Source organism: Sciurus vulgaris (assembly GCF_902686455.1).
Source record: "Sciurus vulgaris genome assembly, chromosome: 1".
Lineage (NCBI taxonomy): Eukaryota > Metazoa > Chordata > Mammalia > Rodentia > Sciuridae > Sciurus > Sciurus vulgaris.
In genome coordinates this window covers 177,531,846-177,553,044 of record NC_136461.1, presented here as the reverse complement: position 1 = coordinate 177,553,044, position 21,199 = coordinate 177,531,846, and the positions used below count along the sequence as shown (strand labels likewise).

Genomic DNA, 21,199 nt, shown 5'->3' with positions numbered 1-21,199 from the left:
TTATATATCTATATATTAAATATGTTTAAAAACAAATAAGTAAGCCTAATATTTAAAAAGATGCTCAGAGTAACCAGTTAATTGTCTCATTTTAGATTTTGAGATTATAAGAGTTTCTATAATTCAACATTTACTATTTTCCATAATACCTGACATTTAGTTTTGCTTCTATTATATAACAGAAAATGTTGATTAATTATTTTCACCTAGTCCCAAGTCCCCAAATCTCTTCTATCTTACCCAGTATTGGATACACATCCATCATTTTAAGCTAAGTGTGGCATGATATAGAAAAGTTTAGGAATTACTAAATTAAATAAGCATAATTTAACTAAAGTATACAGTGACAGAAGATAAATCTAAAAACTGTAAATAAATAGAAGACAGATCATTAAGGACCTTATTTGCATGCTAAAACTTGTAGACTTTTTCTAGCCATTGTCAACTAGAGGTCTGGAAGAGAATGTTAATCTAGTGTCCTAAGGCATCCATTGTATTTCTTATGCATTGTGTGCCCATCCACACCCTGTGTGTCCAAAGGTTCTGAAGAGAGACTCCAGTTAAAGGCTGCATATAGTATACGTTGGGTTTGGGGGGATTTTTGTTTGTTTGTTTGTTTGCTTTGTTATGTTTGTGGTACTGGAGGAGTTTGAATCCATCACCCTATCTTAGCCTCCAGAGTCACTGGGAATACAAGCATGCAACACTGCACCTGGCTAACCCTGATATTTTAAGCAAAAGAGTTATATGACAAATTTTTTTCTTTGTTTTTTATTTAAAAGTTTCTTTCCATACATGTATATAGGGTAATAATGTCTGTCTCAATCTACCATCCTTCCCATCCTCATTTGCCCCACCCCTCCCCTCACTCCCCTCTGTACAATCCAAAGTTCCTTCATTCATTCCACTATGGATCAGCATCCACTTATCAGAGAAAACATTTGGCCTTTGTTTTTGAGGATTGGTTTATTTCACTTAGCATGATATTCTCCAGTTCCATCCATTTACCTGCAAATGCCATAATTTCATTCTTCTTTAAGGCTGAGTAATATTCCATTGTGTATATGTACCACATTTTCTTTTTTTTTTCCATTTACCTGCTAATGCCATAATTTTATTCTTCTTTATGTCTGAATAACATTCCATTGCGTATATATACCACAGTTTCTTTATCCATTCGTCTATTTTTTTTCCAGTTTTATTGTAAACAAATGGGATACATGTTGTTTCTCTGTTTGTACATGGAGTAAAGTCATACCATTTGTGTAATCATAAATTTACATCGGGTAATGTTGTTTGATTCATTCTGTTATTTTTTTCCCTCCCCTCCACCCCTCCCACCCCTCTTTTCCCTCTATACAGTCCTTCCTTCCTCCATTCTTGCCCCCCTCCCTAACCCTAACCCTAACACTAACTCCTCCCATCCCCATTATGTGTAATCATCCGCTGATCAGCGAGATCATTCGACCTTTGGTTTTTTGAGATTGGCTTATCTCACTTAGCATGATATTCTCCAATTTCACCCATTGCCTGCAAATGCCATAATTTTATTATTCTTTATGGCTGAGTAATATTCCATTGTGTGTGTGTGTGTGTGTGTGTGTGTGTGGTGTGTGTGTGTGTGTGTGTGTGTGTGTGTGTGTGTGTGTGTGTGTATATCACAGTTTCTTTATCCATTCATCAATTGAAGGACATCTAGGTTGGTTCCACAATCTGGCTATTGTGAATTGAGCAGCTATGAACATTGATGTGGCTGTATCTCTGTAGTATGCTGATTTTAAGTCCTTTGGGTATAGGCCAAGGAGTGGTATAGCTGGACCAAATGGTGGTTCCATTCCAAGCTTTCTGAGGAATCTCTAAACTGCTTTCCAGAGTGGCTGCACTAATTTGCAACCCCACCAGCAACACATCCTCGCCAACACCTATTGTTGCTTGTATTCTTGATAATCGCCATTCTAATTGGGGTGAGATGGAATCTTAGGGTGATTTTGATTTGCATTTCTCTTATTACTAGAGATGTTGAACATTTTTTCATATATCTGTTGATTGTTGGTAGATCTTCTGTGAAGTGTCTGTTCATTTCCTTAGCCCATTTGTTGACTGGGTTATTTGTATTCTTGGTATACAGTTTTTTGAGTTCTTTATATATTCTGGAAATTAGTGCTCTATCTGAAGTATGAGTGGCAAAGATTTTCTCCCACTCTGTAGGCTCTCTCTTTGCTTTGCTGATAGTTTCCTTTGCTGAGAGAAAGCTTTTTAGTTTGAATCTATCCCAGTTGTTGATTCTTGCTTTTATTTCTTGTGCTATGGGAGTCCTGTTAAGGAAGTCTGGTCCTAAGCCGACATGTTGAAGATTTGGACCTACTTTTTCTTCTATAAGATGAAGGGTCTCCACATTTTCTTTATGCATTCATCTGTTGAAGGGCATCAAGGTTGGTTCCATAGTTCAGTTATTGTGAATTGAGCTGCTATAAACATTGATGCGGCTGCATCACTGTAGTATGCTGAATCGAGGAGGTTATGAATCGAGGAGTGGGATAGCTGGGTCAAATGGTGGTTCCATTCCAAGTTTTCTTAGGAATCTCCATACTGCTTCCCAGAGTGGTTGCACCAAACTGCAGTCCCACCAACAATGTACAGGTGTACCTTTTTTCCCACATCCTCAATAACACTTATTATTGCTTGTATTTTTGATAGTTGCCATTCTGACTAGAGTGAGATGAAATTTTAGAGTTTTGATTTGCATTTCTCTAATTGCAAGAAATGATGAACATTTTTTCATGTTTGTTGATCGATTGTATTTTTTCTGTGAAGTGTCTATTCAGTTCCTTAGCCCATTTATTGATTAAGTTATTTGGGGGTTTTTGGTGTTTTTTAAGTTCTTTATATAACTTGGAAATTAGTGCTCTATCTGAAGCGCATGTGGTAAAGTTTTTTTTCCCATCCTGGAGGCTCTCTCTTCAAATTATTGATTGTTTCCTTTGCTGAGAAGAAGCTTTTTACTTTGAATCGATCCCATTTATTGATTCTTAATTTTACTTCTTGCACTTTAGGAGTCTGGTTAAGGAAGGCAAGTCCTAAGTCGACATGATAAAGATTTGGGCCTACTTTTTCTTCTATTAAGTGCAGAGTCTCTGTTTTATTGTCTTTGATCCACTTTGAGTTGATTTTTGTGCAGGGTGAGAGATAGAGGTTTAATTTCAGTTTGTTACATATGGATTTCCAGTTTTCCAAACACCATTTGTTGAAGTGGCGAGCTTTTCTCCAATGTATATTTTTGGCATCTTTGTCTAGTATAAGATAACCATATTTAGGTGGGCTTGTCTCTGTCTTCTATTTTGTACCATTGGTCTACATGTCTATTTTGCTGCCAACACCATGCCATTTTTGTTACTATTTCTTTGTCATATAGTTTAAGGTCTGATATTGTGATGCCTCCTGCTTCACTCTTCTTGCGAAGGACTGCCTTGGTTATTCTGGGTCTCTTATTCCCAAATGAATTTCATCATTGATTTTTCTATTTGTATGAAGAATGTCATTGAGATTTTAATAGAATTGCATTGAATCTGTATAACACTTTTAGTAGAATGGCCATTTTGACAACATTAATTCTGCTGATCCAAGAGCATGGGAGATCTCTCCATCTTCTAAGGTCTTATTCAATTTCTTTCTTTAGTGTTCTGAATTTTTCATTGCAGAGGTCTTTCACCTCCTTTGTTGAATTGATTCCCTGGTTTGTTTTTTTTTGTTTTGTTTTGTTTTGTTTTGTTTTTTTCTTTTTGAGGCTATTGTAAATGGGATAGTTTTCCTAATTTCTCTTGCAGTGGATTCATCACTTATGTATAGAAATGCATTTGATTTATGGGTATTGATTTTATATCTTGCTACTTTGATGAATTCATTTATGAGTTCTATAAGTTTTCTGATGGAATTTTTTGGATCTTCTAAATATAGAATCATATTGTCTGCAAGTAGTGATAGTTTGAGTTCTTCTCTTCCTATTTGTATCCCTTTAATTTCTTTCATCTGTCTGATTGCTCTGGCTAGGGTTTCAAGGACAAAGTTGAATAGAAGTGGTGAAAGAGGGCATCCTTGTCTTGTTCCAGTTTTTAGAGGGAATTCTTTCAATTTTTCTCCATTTAGAATGATGTTGGCCATAGGCTTAGCATAGATAGTTTTCACAATGTTGAGGTATGTTCCTACTACCCCTAGTTTTTCCAGTGTTTTGAACATGAAGAGGTGCTATATTTTCATATGACCAGTTTTTGATGTGCAACGATCTGGTATCAATAAAGACTCCAATATTGTCCTATGTAAATGAACCTATAAGAGCAAAACCTAATTTTCAATTCTTTCCTCTAAATATTATTTTAAGTGTCTAATAATAATGATAATGTCAATGGCTATTATGATTATAACATATCACAGTAATTTATACACAGGCACTTTCACTTAAAACAGTGTCATTTTAACACTGTGATAGGATAAGACAGCCCCATAATTCCTTAGCCATAATTAAGCCACAAAAGCTCTGAAAACAAGAACTGTTTTATAAGTCTGGGTCAAAATACCTGACCTTAATTGGAATCAGGCTATAGTCTCCATATAATCCACCTATAAATATTCATAATTTTCACCACAGAAATATTAATATATTTCAATTTGGCACTGCTATCCTGGCCCTGCTGGAATATGCAACTTTACATTTCTAAAGTCCAAAATCTTTGAATTCTCAGAAATGTTTGGCACCACAACTTCCAGGTAAGGAATTGTAGACCTTCATTTTTTAAATCTTCATTTTATAGAGTTTAGGGAATTTAAGTGATTTCTTCAAGATAACAGAGCTTGTAAATGATAGAGCTGGATCTCTAATTCAGACCCCTTGTTTTCTATCCCCTATCCAAGGTCATAAATTAAAAAGCCTTTTTCAGCATAAAGAGACTTCATATCTCAGGTAATATCTTGTAAACATTAGTTAATGCAAATTTTCAAAATGCAAAATTTTGAAAATAGTCTATTTGTAACTATCCTTCAAAAATGTTTCTTGCTGCACAAGCTTGTTCTCCATTTCACTGCTTTACACAAATAAATTTCTTGTCTAGTATGAGTTCACTGACCTAGAAGCTAAGAGCATCATCAATTTTTATGTCAATGCTATTTTTCACTAAAATTCATAAAATCCACAAAGCAAATAAGACAAAATTTTAAAGAATTACAAATAATTATCCAAGGCATTACATAAATTTTTAATGCCAATCCTATCAATCCTGTGGTAGTTACATTTTTCAGTAAATATTTCTGATTCTCCCTCTATACATGAAAAATTTATACTTCTCTCTACCTTGAGTTAAGCATGATACGGTAACTTGCTTTGGCCAAGCAAAAGTTGTATACATACTTCTGAGAAGAAACAACTAGCAATTATACAATCTCCCTTTTCATCTGTTCACAATATGCCAGAAAGTGGCTTCTCCCAGGATGAGGATGACATGGAATAGAGATCCCAAGCAACCCAGAGAAAATATGCAGCATGAAAAAGAAATAAACCTATATTATTTTAAGATAATGGATATTTGAGGATAGCATAAGCTACTACAAGTTTAGCCTACTACAAATACACCCTTTTCAGTCCTATTTTGTATGGACTCATCATTTCCCCTTCACCAGTTGGCACAATGTTGAGCTTTGTCAGTAGAGGGAGCCATAATGACACTGAAGAAGAAGGGGTGTCTCTTCCAGGTTCTGTTTTGTTGGTTTTGTTGTATAGTTCCTGGCTGCCTGGAACTTAAGGACTACTTCAGTAGTACTAAATCTCCTAGCACGTTTCACAGACCCCAAGAAATATCTTTCAAGCAAGTTTTAATGGCACACCAGCAGGCAGTTTGTCAGTTTTTCAGTCAGCTATTTTGCTGCTGTGACTAAAAGATCTGACCAGAACAACTATAGAGGAGGAAAAGTTTATTTGAGAGCTCAGTTTCTGAAATCTTAGTCCACAGAAGGCGGGCTCCATATCTCAGGGATCTAGGAGAGGCAGAACATCATGGCAGAAGAGTGTGGCAGAGGGAAGCAGCTCACGTCATCAGGAAGCAGAGAGAGAGAGAGTTTCCACTCTCTAGATACAAAATATATACCCCAAAGCCACGCTCCAAATCCAATCTCCAGCCACACCCTACCACTTCAGTTACCACTCAGTTAATCCCTATCAGGCGATTAATTCACTGATTGGGTTAAGACTCTCACAACCCAATCATTTCTCCTCTGAACCTTCTTGCATTGTCTCAAACATGAGCTTTTTTGCAGACACCTCCTATCCAAACCGTAACATTCAGTAAGATGAGCTGCACCCTAACAGGTTTCCCAGTGAGTTTCTTGAGCAACCCAGCAAGTATATCAGCAAGTTCCACCAAAAAAACCACACACGATTTCCTGCTTGCCCGTCCCAGCCTGTGGCAGCACAGGTGCTATAGTCACACCCTCCAACAAGCCATGGGGGAGAAAACTTCTTCCACATTTGTTTCTTTTGTGGGTAGTCTTCCTCAGCCCTAGAAAAGAAGGCTGCTCCCTGCCTCGGGTTAATCCTTTGCATTAAAATGTCCTTGTTCAAATTACTATTGTAGTTTCTATCTTCTGACTAGAGTCTGACATTTAATCTATACTAACATATAAAACTACAAATTGCAATATGAATTGACATTAATATTTTACTACTTTATTTTTTACTTTATTTCTTAGCTACTTTCAATGTTCAGACACCTAAGTCAAAACAATTGATTATATTTTAAACACTGCCATAAAGTTTAAGTCACAGTACATGTAACACCTTTTCACTACACTAGACTTTTAGCTAGTCATTACAGGAAAGAGAAGATAATACATGAAGCCACACTTTACTATGAGGAAAGAAATGACTATTCAAACAAACATGCCAAGAAAACTCATATTCTTGTGAAAAGATCAAATCCAAATCTTTCCTTATTTGTATTAGAATATAAAGTTTATTCTGAGTCTTAAAAATGACCATCAGATAACAAAAATATTGCATTTGTGAATATTTCAATGACTTTTCACTGTTAGTCAAATGGTAAAATTATTTATTCCTCACCCTAAAAAAATAAATAAAATTATTGACTAAAATGGCTACTTAGGGAGACTACTGAAGTGTTACATGCAGAATGTAGGACAATTCATTCACACTTCTTGCCGCCAGTCCACTTCACCCCCAGTTAGACCAACGTGTTAATTCAGTTACAAATTGTTAAATTAATAAAAAGTGAAGAGCAAATCGGCAGTAATTTGAAGGAGATGTAGTATCATAAACCCAAAGATTCAGTGGATTAGACAAAGGAGAATAAAGGGAAGGGAGGGGGGATGAGAATAGGAAAGACAGTAGAATGAATCAGACATAACTCTCCTATGTTCATAAATGAATACATGATCAGTGAAACTCCACATCATATACAACCACGAGAATGGGACCCTAATTAGAATAAGTTATGCTCCATGTATGTATAATGTGTCAAAATATACTCTCCTGTCATATATATCTAAAAAGAACACAGGAAAAAAAGATTAAAAATTCTTTTAAAAAATATACTGTAAAATTTTATTTCAGAGATATCATTCTGAAATTTGTGTCTCAGATACAAAATGCACTGTAAATACTAAGTAATACAGTTTTTTATTTAAAAATATATATCCAAACTCATTTCTACTGGAATAAAAAAATGTGAGAATAATCCCCCTCAAAAAATGTTCTGAACTCATCCTAGAAATATGTAAAATATGTTTCTTTCCATGGCAAACAGAAATTCATAGATATGGTTAAAATGAGAAGAATCTACAGAACTTTAAGATATAAATGTGCATTATTTTAAGTCACCAACTTTGAGAGTAATAGAAGAAAACTAATGCAAGGAATTCTATGAATAAGCTTGGAAGATTCAGAGCTTACTTGACTAATGAATGTGGCAATACCCTTTCGATAAGCATTAAAACTTGGGGGGGGGAGGCATGTTTCAAAAAGCATTTACTGCAGGAGTGGAGGCACACACCCATAATCACAATTTTGACACCAGCCTGAGCAACTTAGTGAGATCCTGTCTCGAAACAAAACAAAACAAAATTCAAAAGGAAAAAAAAAAGGTGATGGGAGGGAGGTTGGGGATATAGCACAGTGGTAGAGTACCCCTGGGTTCAATTCCTAACACTGAGGAATAAAAAGTATCTATTGATGAAACTGATATTCTCTCTTGTTGTCAGTGTTTTCTTCTACTAACATTTATTAGCACTTGTATGCTAGACCTTCCTCTAAGGACTTTACAAATGTAAACTCAATTCTCAAAACAGCCTCTAACACGGACATTATTACCCTATGTACATGTATGATTACACAACTGGGGTGACTCTGCATCCGGTACAACCAGAGGAATGAGAAGTTGTGCTCCATCTGTGTACAATGTGTCAAAATGCATTCTGCTGTCATGTATAATTAATTGGAACAAAAACAAAACAGACTTTAAAATAGGTGTTATTATTATCCCCATTTTACAAATAAACACAGTAAAGTACATAGGTACTAAATAACAGAGCAGAATTCAAACCCAGACTGTCTGACTCCAGAGTCCAGACACTTGAGCACTGTTTTCCATAAGGCTAAATAAATGGCAATGTCAGGGAAAGAGAATAGTTTTGAGGTAGAAAGATCTAGGTACAAAGATCTAGGTAAAAATCAGTATTCCTCCTCTTACAAGAATCATGACTTGCTCCTAGTACAAAGTAAACCCTGAAAGAATGTTAGTTCCCTCTTTCAAGTCTTGCTGCAAGATTACAGATACATTCAAATTCAAACAAAACCTTGTATGGGATATACTTAGAATAAAAACTGAATACTAATCCCATGTTCCTGAAATTCCACTTCTCTTTCTCTTACTTCTACATGTTCTTTCTCAGATCCTCAGCTGAGACAACCTATGGTGCTACAGAATTGTCTTTATAGGTACCCTAAATTGTTACTATATCAACAAAAGTAAACTGGAATTTTACTATCATAACTTTACTGAAAAATTAAAGGGAAAAAACTTAAAGGAAATTAAGCATGAGATGTAGGTATTACAAAGTCTCTTTAATTTAAGGTAACTTTAGCCAAAATTTACCTCAAATCAAATAGTTTATTTACACACACTGACCACTTCATTTCTTTGGCTTAACCTTGCTACCATGTTACCTCATTATTGTTAACAAACCTGAAGACTTGGTCACTGATGACATGGAAATATTCTTTATATCCTTTATCATCCAGAAATTCAACTTCATCAGTTGTATTCTAAACACTGAGCCCTCATCCTGAAGACTTAGGTTTTCAAGGTTTATACCCTCTAAATCAGATATTTAAATGTCTACACTCAAATTTCTCTGATTTTAAATTTCTATTTCTCTTTTGGAACATACCTACAAGATGATCCAATTTCAAACATTCTCTCTGAGGATCCATTTAGCTTTCTATCACCACAATACCACCATTATTATTGTCCAGGGAATTTTGTTATTGTTGATTTCTAAGATGCTAACTATTTCAAACAGAAAAATAGCCCAATGATGGGGGGTAAAAAACAGTGTTTACCATGCTGGAATAAATCATAATTAAGTGAAAACTTAATGGAAATGATATTATTAAATACATTTTGTTCTCATTGATTTCATTTGTTGGCCACTGCTTACTTGTTAGTTTAATTAATACCACACACCATAACTAACAGCTCTCATGGCCAAGAGAAGTAACAATGAAACTTCTTCCAATTATGACCCCAAAACAATAATTTCTTAAGATGTTGGCAGCTATCTATTCTGTATTTAATAAATGTTGGCTATTATTATGTTAGCACTTATGACAGAGGTATACAATAAGAGTTGTAAGAATATGAAGAACAGTCACCTAACCCAGTTTTCAACAGGTGGAAACCTGAGCTGTCTGTTGGCATTCGAGGTAATTACTACCATTTTTCTAACAGTTTGCTTCCCAGACACACAGATGAAAAATCTGTTTTATCATACTTAATTCCTTTTAACCCAAAGTTGTCTTTAGCCTGAAAGAATTAATACTTTTATCAACACAATTTTTTTCTGTCAAAAATGAATTTTGTGGTGGAGATGTCTAGGTGGTCATCAGATTTGTACTTTCATTTCATGAAGCTGTTGCTATGGAGCAGTTGCCTGACTCTGGATTAGCTTTCCCAGCCCTGCTTGCGTCTAGATGGGTTCATATGGTGGATAACTACCCTCATCCACCCCCATTAGACCCTACATGAATAACACATGTGTTAACATGAGCACTTACATGTGTTAAGTGACTGCAAATTATGTAACATATACATAATTTGGGAGGTTTTGCTAAATAGAGGGTCTGAACAAATACTGCTGTAGGCACAAGAGAAAGATGGCATTTTTTTGGCCCTTACAACATTTTTTTCTTCCAACCAAGTTTATGTTCAGCTTATGTTACTGTAACTAACATCATGTTAACTAATACAAATTCTCTTATTATTATTTTCTTTTACTTGTTTAACTTTGAAAAACCTTTAAATATCTGTGCAATGGTTAACTCCAAAAGTATTTTCATGGTACTAAATTTTCTTTGACCTCTCTTCAGTGATTGTCTGGTCTAAGTTAAAACTAAAAGTCTTAGTCATAAAATTCTTAAATACACATGTTGCAAGGAAGATGGATTTCCTCTGTATGGTGACTACTGGGCTGTCCCATGCGTTTGTCTATTGAGCCATTATGATAAAGTACCATATACTGCATGGCTTATAAACAACAGAAATTTATTTTTCATAGTTCCAGAGTCTAGGAAGTCCAAGTTCAAGGTGGTGACACATTCATTGTATGGTACAGGCCTGCTTCCTGGTTTATAGGTCACCGTCTTGCCATAACCTCACAAGGTAGTAGGATAAAGAAGCTCTATGAAGCCTTTTTGTTTTAAATAAGGGCACTAATCCTATTAGTGAGGGCTCTGCCCTTGTGTCCTAATTATCCCCAAAATGCCCCACCTTCTATTACCTCCATTACCATCATGTTGTGGATATAGGTTTCAACATATGAATTTGGGGTACACAAACATTCAGTCTGTAATTTAATTCCAACAGATTTTATTGTTGAGGGTTCTTATACCAACAAATAAGAAGGATGTGAGCATCACCTCAGTCTGTGAATTGAACAATACCAAAGCATCAAACACCAGTTATTCTGCTAACTTTATTGTTTAGTGTACTTTTCCCCCAGTTTTAAGCAGCCTGGACGCTAGTAACAGGATGTGTGAAACTGCCAAGCCATTTTCATAAATTTGGTTGGGGAAAAAAAAAACTCTTTACAGGACAAAAAATATCATCTTTTTCCTATGCCTAAAGCAGCATTTATTCAGACCCTCTATCTAGCAAAACCTACCAAATTATGCAGTGTTACATAAAAATATTAAATGTTTATAATATAAAACTATCTAAAAGTTAATTCTAAAAACCTTTAAAAAGCATTTAGCTAGCACTATGTTGTACAGAAAATATACATTAGAGCTTCTGATGTGCATAAATAATACAGATAAAATAAATGTTCATAATATATAAACTATATAAAAGGTGCTAATTCTTGGAAAACTAATACTATCTTGTTGCCTTCAATTCTTTTTCCTTTTATTTTTTTCCCCTGCTATTTTTGGTACTGGGGATTTAGCCCAGAGGCCTTCAACCACTGAGCTACATCTCCAGCCCTTTTTTATTTTTTTATTTTGAGACAGGATCTCACTAAATTACTGAGGGCCATGCTAAGTTCCAAGGCTGGCCTCAAACTTGTAATCCTCCTGCCTCAGCCTCCCATGCCTCTGAGATTACAGGTGTGTGCCACTTTGCCCAGTTTGCCTTCAATTCTTTAGGTAACAGTACCAGAGAGGAAGTAGGTGAGATATTATATCATTAATGATTCTAAACTTTTTCTGTGGATAACCCTACCTCCAATCATAATTATGGAACTTGTTACTTCAAAACTTAAACATAATCTTCACCAACTTCAACAGGTCATTTCCATTGCTAATTTCCTGTCTATATTGTCTTAAAATACATTCACATCTGCAAAATTCCCTTAGAGATGATGGAGGAATACACTCATGGAAGGAAATTTATTGTAGTTAAACCTAATGTAAAAAATAAAGATTGTGTGATAGCTTAAAATATCCAAAGGATGAAACAAAGTCAGAGGGTAAGACATTCACTATTAATGGGAGCAAAGAAAATTTGATAAAAGAGAGACAGTCCAGGAGTTTTGAAAGATTGTATGACATGAAATAAAAAAGTTTTAAAAGCTATTAAGTAGGATTCTGCCAAGTATGAATGGACTCAAGGAGCCCTGGCCTTTTTCCTTCTCCCCTTTTTCCTTTGTCCTCTTTTCTTCCTTCTTCCTTTTCATCATTTTACTACTGTTCTATTGTTTGCCACCCCAACCCACTATATCCCAAGTTGTAGTGACTTCTAGTGATTCAAATGCATTTTATAAACTCTTTAGTTAAAACAATAAAAGAAGTCATTTAACAACTGCACCCTAAGAAAATACTGGTCCTAAAATCAGATGAGTTCAGAGAGCTAAACCATCAATGAGATGAGCAGACCCAGCAAATTTATACTATGTATAGTAGTCAAGCAAGCAAGAATCTTAAGAGCTTACCTGACCGTACACCCAGTTGCTAATCCTGGCAATTTTGGCTTGTAAACTTCAAAAATCTGTCTGCATTCTCCATTTCCACCTCCATTGCCTTATTTGTACAGCTTCATCATTTATCACCTGGATTACTGTAAATCTCCTAACTGGTGCCCTTGTCTCTAGTAGTACATCTTCTCATCAATCAATGCTGTAGGAGAGTTTTTGCTTTTGTTTTCCAACGAAAGCCTAGTTATACTGTGCCACTGCTTAAAACTTCTATGTGATTTCCCACTGCTTTCAGGATTAAACTCAAATCCAAAGAACAGTATATAAGGTCTTAACAAGGTCTGACCCTTGACATTCCTCCAGTTTCCTCTACTGACTCATCTCCTCTTAAACTCTATATTCTAAGATGCATTAATTTAAAAAAAAATAAAACTACGCCCTAAGCTCTCCTGAACCACTTCAAGTGAGTTTTTTGACCATGACCCACATGCCATGCAACTTTTATAAAAAAAAAAAAAAGTTCTTTGGGAAAGGGAGACCTGTATGTTTTAGGATTTTTGCTTGAAAGTATCTTCATCTACCCAGCTAACATCCGCCCATCCTTTGAGAGAGAAGAGATGCCGTCTCCCCAAAATCAGATCAGAAATACCTCTTGTATAAATATATTCATTATACATTGGTACATAGTGATCTCCTAGCACTTCCCATGCAATGTTTTAATTGTAATTTATCACATTTTTTACAGTGAACTAAGGTTTAGTTGACAATGGTTAAAAGTATTTTTGACACCAGAAATAACTGGATTCCATTAGATGACCAGAGAATACAAAAGTCTAGGAATGAAACTTTTAGAGAGTTTATAAGGGAAACGGTCTGACACCCTCAATAATACCAAAGAAACAACAAAACTACTTATAAGGTTAGTCTAATTTTTTTACTATGATTATAATGTACTAAAAACTCCTTTACAGTATTTTTTCATGACACTTAACATTTTTACAATCATAATCCATATGACTATGGTTGTCCTTAGACTCTCTGTCCCTGAAATACATGACTCCTTCTATTTAAGGCATTCTGTGCACTCCTAAGTACTCAGCTCTGCTGAACACAATGGAAATTTTTAAATGTTCTGAAAGTAATTTTTAAAGCAAAATACTCCTTAATTTCTAATATTCTTTGAATTAAAAATGATACAATATCACAAGTTTTTTCTGTTTTCTAGTCAAAATAAGTAAGTTCCTAGTCCAAATGAGAGTTTCAATCAGACACAAATACTGTAAGTTTTTCTCTAAGCAAAATAAATAAAATACAGCATAAGTTTAAAGATTACATTTGATTTCAAAAAGGACACTACTACATAAACAATCCTTTTTCTTTAGGATTATTAGATTTCACCTTAAAAGTAAGCACTACCTATATGAATATAGTATTTCATTCCCAATATTTTCATTCATTCACCTAATTTTTTAGTAGTACTATGTGTAAGGCATTGTATTAAATCAGAGTTGAGGTTTCAATTATGAACAAGACAGGCATGATGTCTACTCTCTGGGAGTTTATAATTTAGCAAAAGAGACCATAAACAAGTGAACAAACAAATCACTGTAAATTTTTATAAGAATAATTAGGGAAATATAAAAAATATTGTAATAAAGAATAAAGGAGAGAACATATTTAAGGAAGTATGGGCAGAAGAGAGCTCTCTAAAGATGCAAATTTGAAGCAAAGGTCAAAAGAATGAGATAGAGGCAATCATGCAAAGATGGAGTTTATTTGAGGGAAAATATGAAGAAGAGCATTCTAAGCTCTAATAACCACACTTCGGATTTAGCTTAACCTGAAGAGGTTTTCTAGCTTAACATGAATAAGAGAAATAAGTAAATGCATATTTGGTAAAATAATAGAATCAAAATTGATCCCAGGCAATTCTAAGGACAATGCACAAATCAGTTTCCATCACACAATCACCTTTGACAATCATTATCTTATCAATAACCAATAATTTCATGTCAGTATTATTTTCACAACTATGCCTTAGTTATCAGTCTCCCTAAGATGGTTTTTGCTAAAGAAACTACTTCCAAGACCCTCTTTCCACCCTTAATCTTACAGACAAAGAATTAAGTTACTGAAAAGCTTCCTGGTAAACAAAGGACAGAATCTCTCAATATTTAGAAAATGAGAAAATTTCATCTAGGAATGCTATGAAAATGTTAAGGCTGAAAAAGCACTGTCTACAACCAGTTAATAATAATGATTATTTATTGCATACCAACATATGCAAGGCAGGACACTTAAGTCTATAATGATCACAACAATCCCTCATTATTATTCAGAATAGATGAGGTAACTCAGGGACAACATAACATAAGCAAATCCTATAGCTATTAATCAGTAAAGGAAGGTTTCAAGTAAAAAATTCATCTGGCGTATCACACTTGTATCCACTACCTTTTTATTCATCACACAGTCTTAATTAGTTCTTTATTAAGGTGTATTGTCAACTGGAAGGTATTTAATTGCCCTTACTTTAAAATATAAAATATATATAAAAACATATTAGGCACTTTCTTATAAAATGCCAATCAATTTGTAGAGTACACTTGGAATCCTTAGAAAATTAACAAGCTTTCAGTTTGGGACAATGGCAATGGTTATTTACACATTGTAAAAATCATACTTATTTAAGTCTTCAGGATGTCTGGAGGTGGTAGCACATGCCTATAATGCCAGCAGGAGGTTGATGCAGGAGGATCCCAAGTTCAAGGTCTGTCTAAGCAACTTAGCAAGACTCTATCCCAAAATAAAAAGGGGTGGATATGTAGTTCAGTAGTAGAGCACCCCTGGATTCAATCCTAACTACCATACACACACACACACACACACACACACGTCTTCATGATTCAATTGCATAATTTATCTGACATGCAATGTAAGAAGGAAATGATTTTTTTTAATATTAGAAGTTGAAAGACTGCTAAATAGATCACAAACTCAAAAGTAACAAAACAAAAATGTAATAAAGTCAAATACATCTTTTAAAAACTCTTGACCAGGCACAAACAGGTCCTAAAGCAAAGAATTAATAAAGAGCATTAACAAATCACTAAAAGTTACTAGCAGAAAATATAAATTGCTCTAAGCAAATGTAAAAGGCTCTCAACTGAACATAGAAAAATTGCAAATTTAATTGACACTGGCATATTTTTCACTGAAATCCTAATAAAGTTCACCACACACTGAGTTAGCAAAGAAGAGGGGAAGTCTCCTTCCTACATATCATTTTTACATATTTCCTCAAGGATAGTAATATTTATAAAAATTTAAAATATACTGACACTTTGACCAAAAATTTTGTGTCTAGGAATTTATTCTGGAAATATACTCGTACATGTGGGATTTTATATATATATATATATATATATATATATATATATATCAAAATGTTTCTAATGATAGAATACTTTAAAAAAAGCCAGATGTTGTAGCACATGCCTATAATCCCAGCGACTTGGGAAGCTGAGGCAGGAGGACTGCAAGTTCAAGGCCGACCTGGGTAACTTAGTGAGATTGCCACAAAATAAAAAATAAAAAAGGGCTGGGGATATAACTCAGTGGTAAAGCATTCCTAGGCTCATTCCTCAGTACCAGGGGAGGTGAGTGGGGGTGGGGGGGACCAGAAACAACTTAAATACCCTTAATATGATACTAAAGAAATTGCAGAAAGTTCATCAAATGAGTTATAGTCATGAAAATGAATAAGACAGGTATATATTATCAGATGTGAACTGATCTCCTAAAAAGCAAACTGCAGTACATATTTGTTTTTATGTTCACATACATGTGTACATATAGCCATACATGTGTGCACACACACAAAGATACACACAATATTTGACATACATGTGCCTATTTTTATGCACAGACTATCTCTGGAACATTATGTTAAGTGAAATAGGCCAAACTCAGAAAGTCAAGGGTGGCATGTTTTCTCTCACACGTGGAAGTTAGAGAGGAAATAGGAAAAGAAACCTGGAGTGAATCTCATGAAAAACAAAGGGAGATCAGTAAAGTAAAAGAAAGGAACCAGGCAGAGGGAGGAAGGGAAGGATAGGGGAAATACTGAGAAATGATACTGGCCAAATTACATTGTTATATACTATACATGTTTGAATATGTCACAATGAATCCCACCACTATGTACAACTGTAATGCATGAATTAAATTATGGAAAAACTATCTCAGGCATGAACCTCTTAAGATATGCCCATTTATTTAAAGATTATATGTATCTTAGTACTGCCAATCTATATATTAAATATTAATGAAGTTTAATTTCTTTCTTTTGCAAATAGAAATAGAAACTTTAATATTCTCTTTCTGTATTCCAAAATAGCATCATGTGATGCCCTCGGGTATGCACACCTCACTTTGCTTAATACTTAACATGAATATTGAATCTCACAGATCACGCAAAAAAATATTTTCATACAGCAGTTTCAAACTCTTCACACGCCAAACTTATTTTTAACATAGTTGTTAAAAGGTAGCAGATGTGAATTTGGATTTCGGTTTATTTCTATGACCTATCAGAATAGATATTAACTTGCAACTAAATGAGTGCCACTACAGAGAAAGGCTAGTTTAGTCAGAATCTAAAGCTTTCTTCGAAATAGTAATCAATTGGTATTATTTTTCTTACATATCATATTTATTTAATATCCAATATTGATAATATACTACAAAACATTTTAAACAATATTTAAAACTAAATATAGTATGCTTTAGTCTCCAAGTAACTTCTTAAAATGAATATAAATACAGTTCTGAAATCATATAGCCATTTTGAGGGTAAGATCCCTTTCCAAGACTGTTAGGTAGAAATGCAAATAGATATTTTAAATAATTTTATTTTAAATAAACAAATTTAGATATATAAATACCTATTTTTCATGGGTACGTTATATATCTCATGAATAAATATTTAGAGAATTTTCTACCTAAATTATGCACATTAAATGCACAAACATGTATTTGCATAGTATGTAGTTTTACATACAGATATATCATATACTTATGCAGCTACCTAAAAAATCTTTTACAACATTTTCCTATGAAATATATTATTAATTTTGAATAATTCTTAATTCAATACTCAAAAGTTCACTTAAATTTCTGTATGCTAAACAGACAAAGAACTGTAATGAACTAGTCAATAATCACAATGATTTAGCATACTATTTAAAAAAACACATTTTTACATTTAAATATGTAAGTCAAAAAAATAAAACTATGCCTTAAGCATCACTTCGGCAACAGTAGTTTTTAGCAATTATAGCAAAAAGTATGAATGCATATATTTAAACATAAAACTGTAAGTTATCAAAAGCTTGACTTTGTTAGTGTCCATAATAAAGTTAAGCAGAGTTAAGAGTATGCTAAAAGTGCTTTTCAAACTACTTCTTTGTTCTTCCACTAGTTGAAATAAACTGCTCAACTTGCTTAGTTTTCTTATCCAATGCCAATTGATAAATCACATTCTCAAATAAACATTCGAACACAAAAGTTAGCTTTGAAGAAGTAATTCTTAATTTCAGTCAATATGTCCGGAATACATTTGCTCTTCTTCAATATCTCAGGAGAAATTGTATCTTTTTTCTAAGATGAGACTATTTGGTATAGGTTTATTACACAAATTATATGAAGTAGTTTTCATTAAAATATGGAAAAATATATATGTATAGGCCACAAAGACTATGTCTTTATAAATGCATGAAAGAATACTGAACTTAACAACCTGTTTTTTAAAATTTGTGTTGAGGTCAGCATGTTATTTCCTTCATAGAAAAACCCGACACTTTCAATCGTGCATTTCTATGAAGAATAAGGGGAAAGTAGATTTGATGACATGACAAAAGAACGGTCCCCCTTTGATATATAAACTTAATCTTTCACCAAATGACTCATTTCAAAGAAAAAGAAAAAAGTTGAGTGGAAAAATACATACAAAGGTTACACTTGTTTTGCCGATCTCTTCGTAGTAACCGAGAAATCAAACAACCATGAAACATTAATAAAGCAAAACCTGTAGAACAAATCTGGTTACACTGAGGAGAAGGAATCTCAGAGCTCAAGATAACCCGCCTGGACAGTTCCCTAGTGCTGAAGTTACACAGCAGCTAACCAATGCCTGGGTGCTACATTACGCCTCCCACCCTCGGCAAATCCGGGCTGCCTGGACCACGAGCACAAAGAGTAGAACTTCACGAGGTAGGAAGCAATCAAACCACAATACTGGTACGAGCTGGAGGCTCTTACAGGATTACACAGATTTACTAGTTGCAAAACAGGAAGAGCAGACAGAGTGCAGGGAGTTAGCACCCGCCGAGGGGGAGGGGCTGGAAATGGCGGCGGCCGCACACCCACCCGAAACGCTACAGAGGTTTAGGGCCCCTCGCCGGTGCCGCCGCCCTCGTGCCGGCGGCGACCGAGGGCAGCTCTCCTCTTCCCGGCGCAAGGGACAAAGCGGCCCGGCGGAGGCACAGGGCAAGGGACCCCCGGCGGCGCCCGCAACCCGGGTCGGCGCGCCTCCGCCTGGGTCCGGCCAGGGAGCACCTGTGCACGGCCATATTGGATTCCTTGTCCAGTCACTGCCTCCTCGAGAGGAGGGCGGGAAAGGAAAAGGGAACACCAGCAGCCTGGTTCAACCCCATCCCCACCAGGACCACGGAGCTGAACTGGCCCGGCGGGGAAGCCGGAGGGCGGCCGGGGAAAATTACACCGCCCTAAGACTGGCCACCGTCACCTCAGCCGGCCTCCGCGCCCTCCCTCCGAGACACACACCCCCGCGCTCTGACACCCAGAAAGCAGCCCCGGCGGCGGGAGCCGGCCGCAGCCCTCGTGGCCCGGGCGCCGCGGGCGGGAGGGAGGGCGGCGATCGGGACGCGCTGGCGGCCGCGGGGCAGCGACCGAGGGGGCGGAGGGGCAGAAGGGAGGCGGGAAGATGGAGCCCGGTCCTTACTTGAGCACTGACTGCTCCTTCTCCTCTTCCTTCTTCTGCCGATCCATGACAGCCAGGATGATTTTCCTCTCCTCCTCGGTGAGGTGGCTGAGGTCGGGCATCTCGGGCTGCGGAGGCGGCTGAGAGGCCGCCGGGGTGGCAGCCGGGCGGCCCCGGGGCCCGACAGGAGCCGACATGTTTGGTGGAGCTGAACCACCCTAGGGAAGCGGGGAGCCAACTCCACTGGCAGCAGCGGCACAGGCGCGGGCGGCTGGGGCAGCCTCCGGCGCTGGGACAAATACATACAAATCAATGGCCTTCAATCTGAGGCGACAGCCCCCCTCCCCCAAGAAAGAGCCGGGGGAGGGGAGGGCAAGCGGGGTGGGGAAGGGAGGGTTGAGGAGACCGCTCCGGGAAATGTTTCTTCTTCCCGGGGGCGAGGGGCTGGCAAGTGAGCGGTTCGGGGAGAAAGGAGCTGGAGGCCCAGAGGCGGAGTGCGCGGAGCGGCAGGGGAGGGTAGTGGAGTAAGGTGGCGGGGACAGCTAAGGGTGGGGTGACTGGAGGGAGCAGGCGGGAGGGCGGCGCGCGGGCCGGGACGCGAGTGTGTCCGGCCGCCGCGGGGGCCGGGGGCGCGCGCGTCGTTCGGAGGGGAAAGGGGTGCCTGCGAACCAGGCCCCCGGGGGAGTCGCGGGAACTCGCTCCGAGCGCCGGGAGGCGGCGTCCGGCGGGCCGGTGGAGCGCTGAGGCGAAAGCGGGGAGGGTAGTGAGGAAGCAGGGCGATTTCCCTGAGAAGCAGCTCAGCCGTCCCGCCGGCTGACGCGTCACAAGGCTCCTGTGCGCTGAGAGGAGGACCCTCCAGAAACTGCGAAGATCCGGCCGCCGGGCCGGAGGCTGCCGCAGGAGACCCCCACCCCCACCCTGGGCTAGAGTGGGGAAGCGAAAGCCGAGAAGGAATGACTGGGGCTAGTGGCGGAGAGTGTTCGGGGCCAAGGCCTTCCACTGTCACGTCCGAATTCAAGCGAGCTCCGACGCGCAGCAGGGTCGGGCTCCCGGCCCTCATCACGCGCCGCTCGGGGTCTCTCAGCCGCCGCCGCCGCCGCCGCCGCCGCCCCTTGGGTCCGTGGAGTCGGCGCGTAGGGCCCGCTCGCTGCGCCGCCGCTTGCCGCCACCCGCGCCGCCTCCGCCCCTCCGCCTTCCAGGCTCTTCCCGCGGGGGCCGCGTCACCTCCCCGCAGCCCAGGCCCCGGCACGGCGGGCGCCCCACCCGAGTGGGTTGGGGCCGAACGGGGAGGGGTAGGGAGGAGGGAGCCCGACTGCGGAGAACCCAGTATGTGGAAGTGCGGGGTAGAGTGGGAGCGGAGGTGGAGGAGGAGGTGCCAGGTGTGGCAGGTGGGGGAGGTAGAGAGGGGTGTGAGCGTGGGGGCTGGGTGGTGGCGCCCGAGGTGTGGGGCGGGTAGGGAGCGTGAGTGCAGCGAAGCGCCAGTGTCAGGTCAGTAGATGGAGTTCGGTG

General features: G+C 38.0%; 1 protein-coding gene across 1 annotated transcript in view; it reads right to left on the bottom strand.

The window, feature by feature from the left end:
• RIMS2 (regulating synaptic membrane exocytosis 2) overlaps positions 1–20,841 on the bottom strand; it is a 631,678-nt gene extending 610,837 nt beyond the window's left edge. Inside the window, 1 exon segment of the mRNA XM_079106841.1 lies at positions 19,712–20,841. Coding sequence (XP_078962967.1) covers positions 19,712–19,887 — 176 coding nt within the window. The 5' untranslated portion in view covers positions 19,888–20,841.
• Positions 20,842–21,199: the final 358 nt, after the last annotated feature.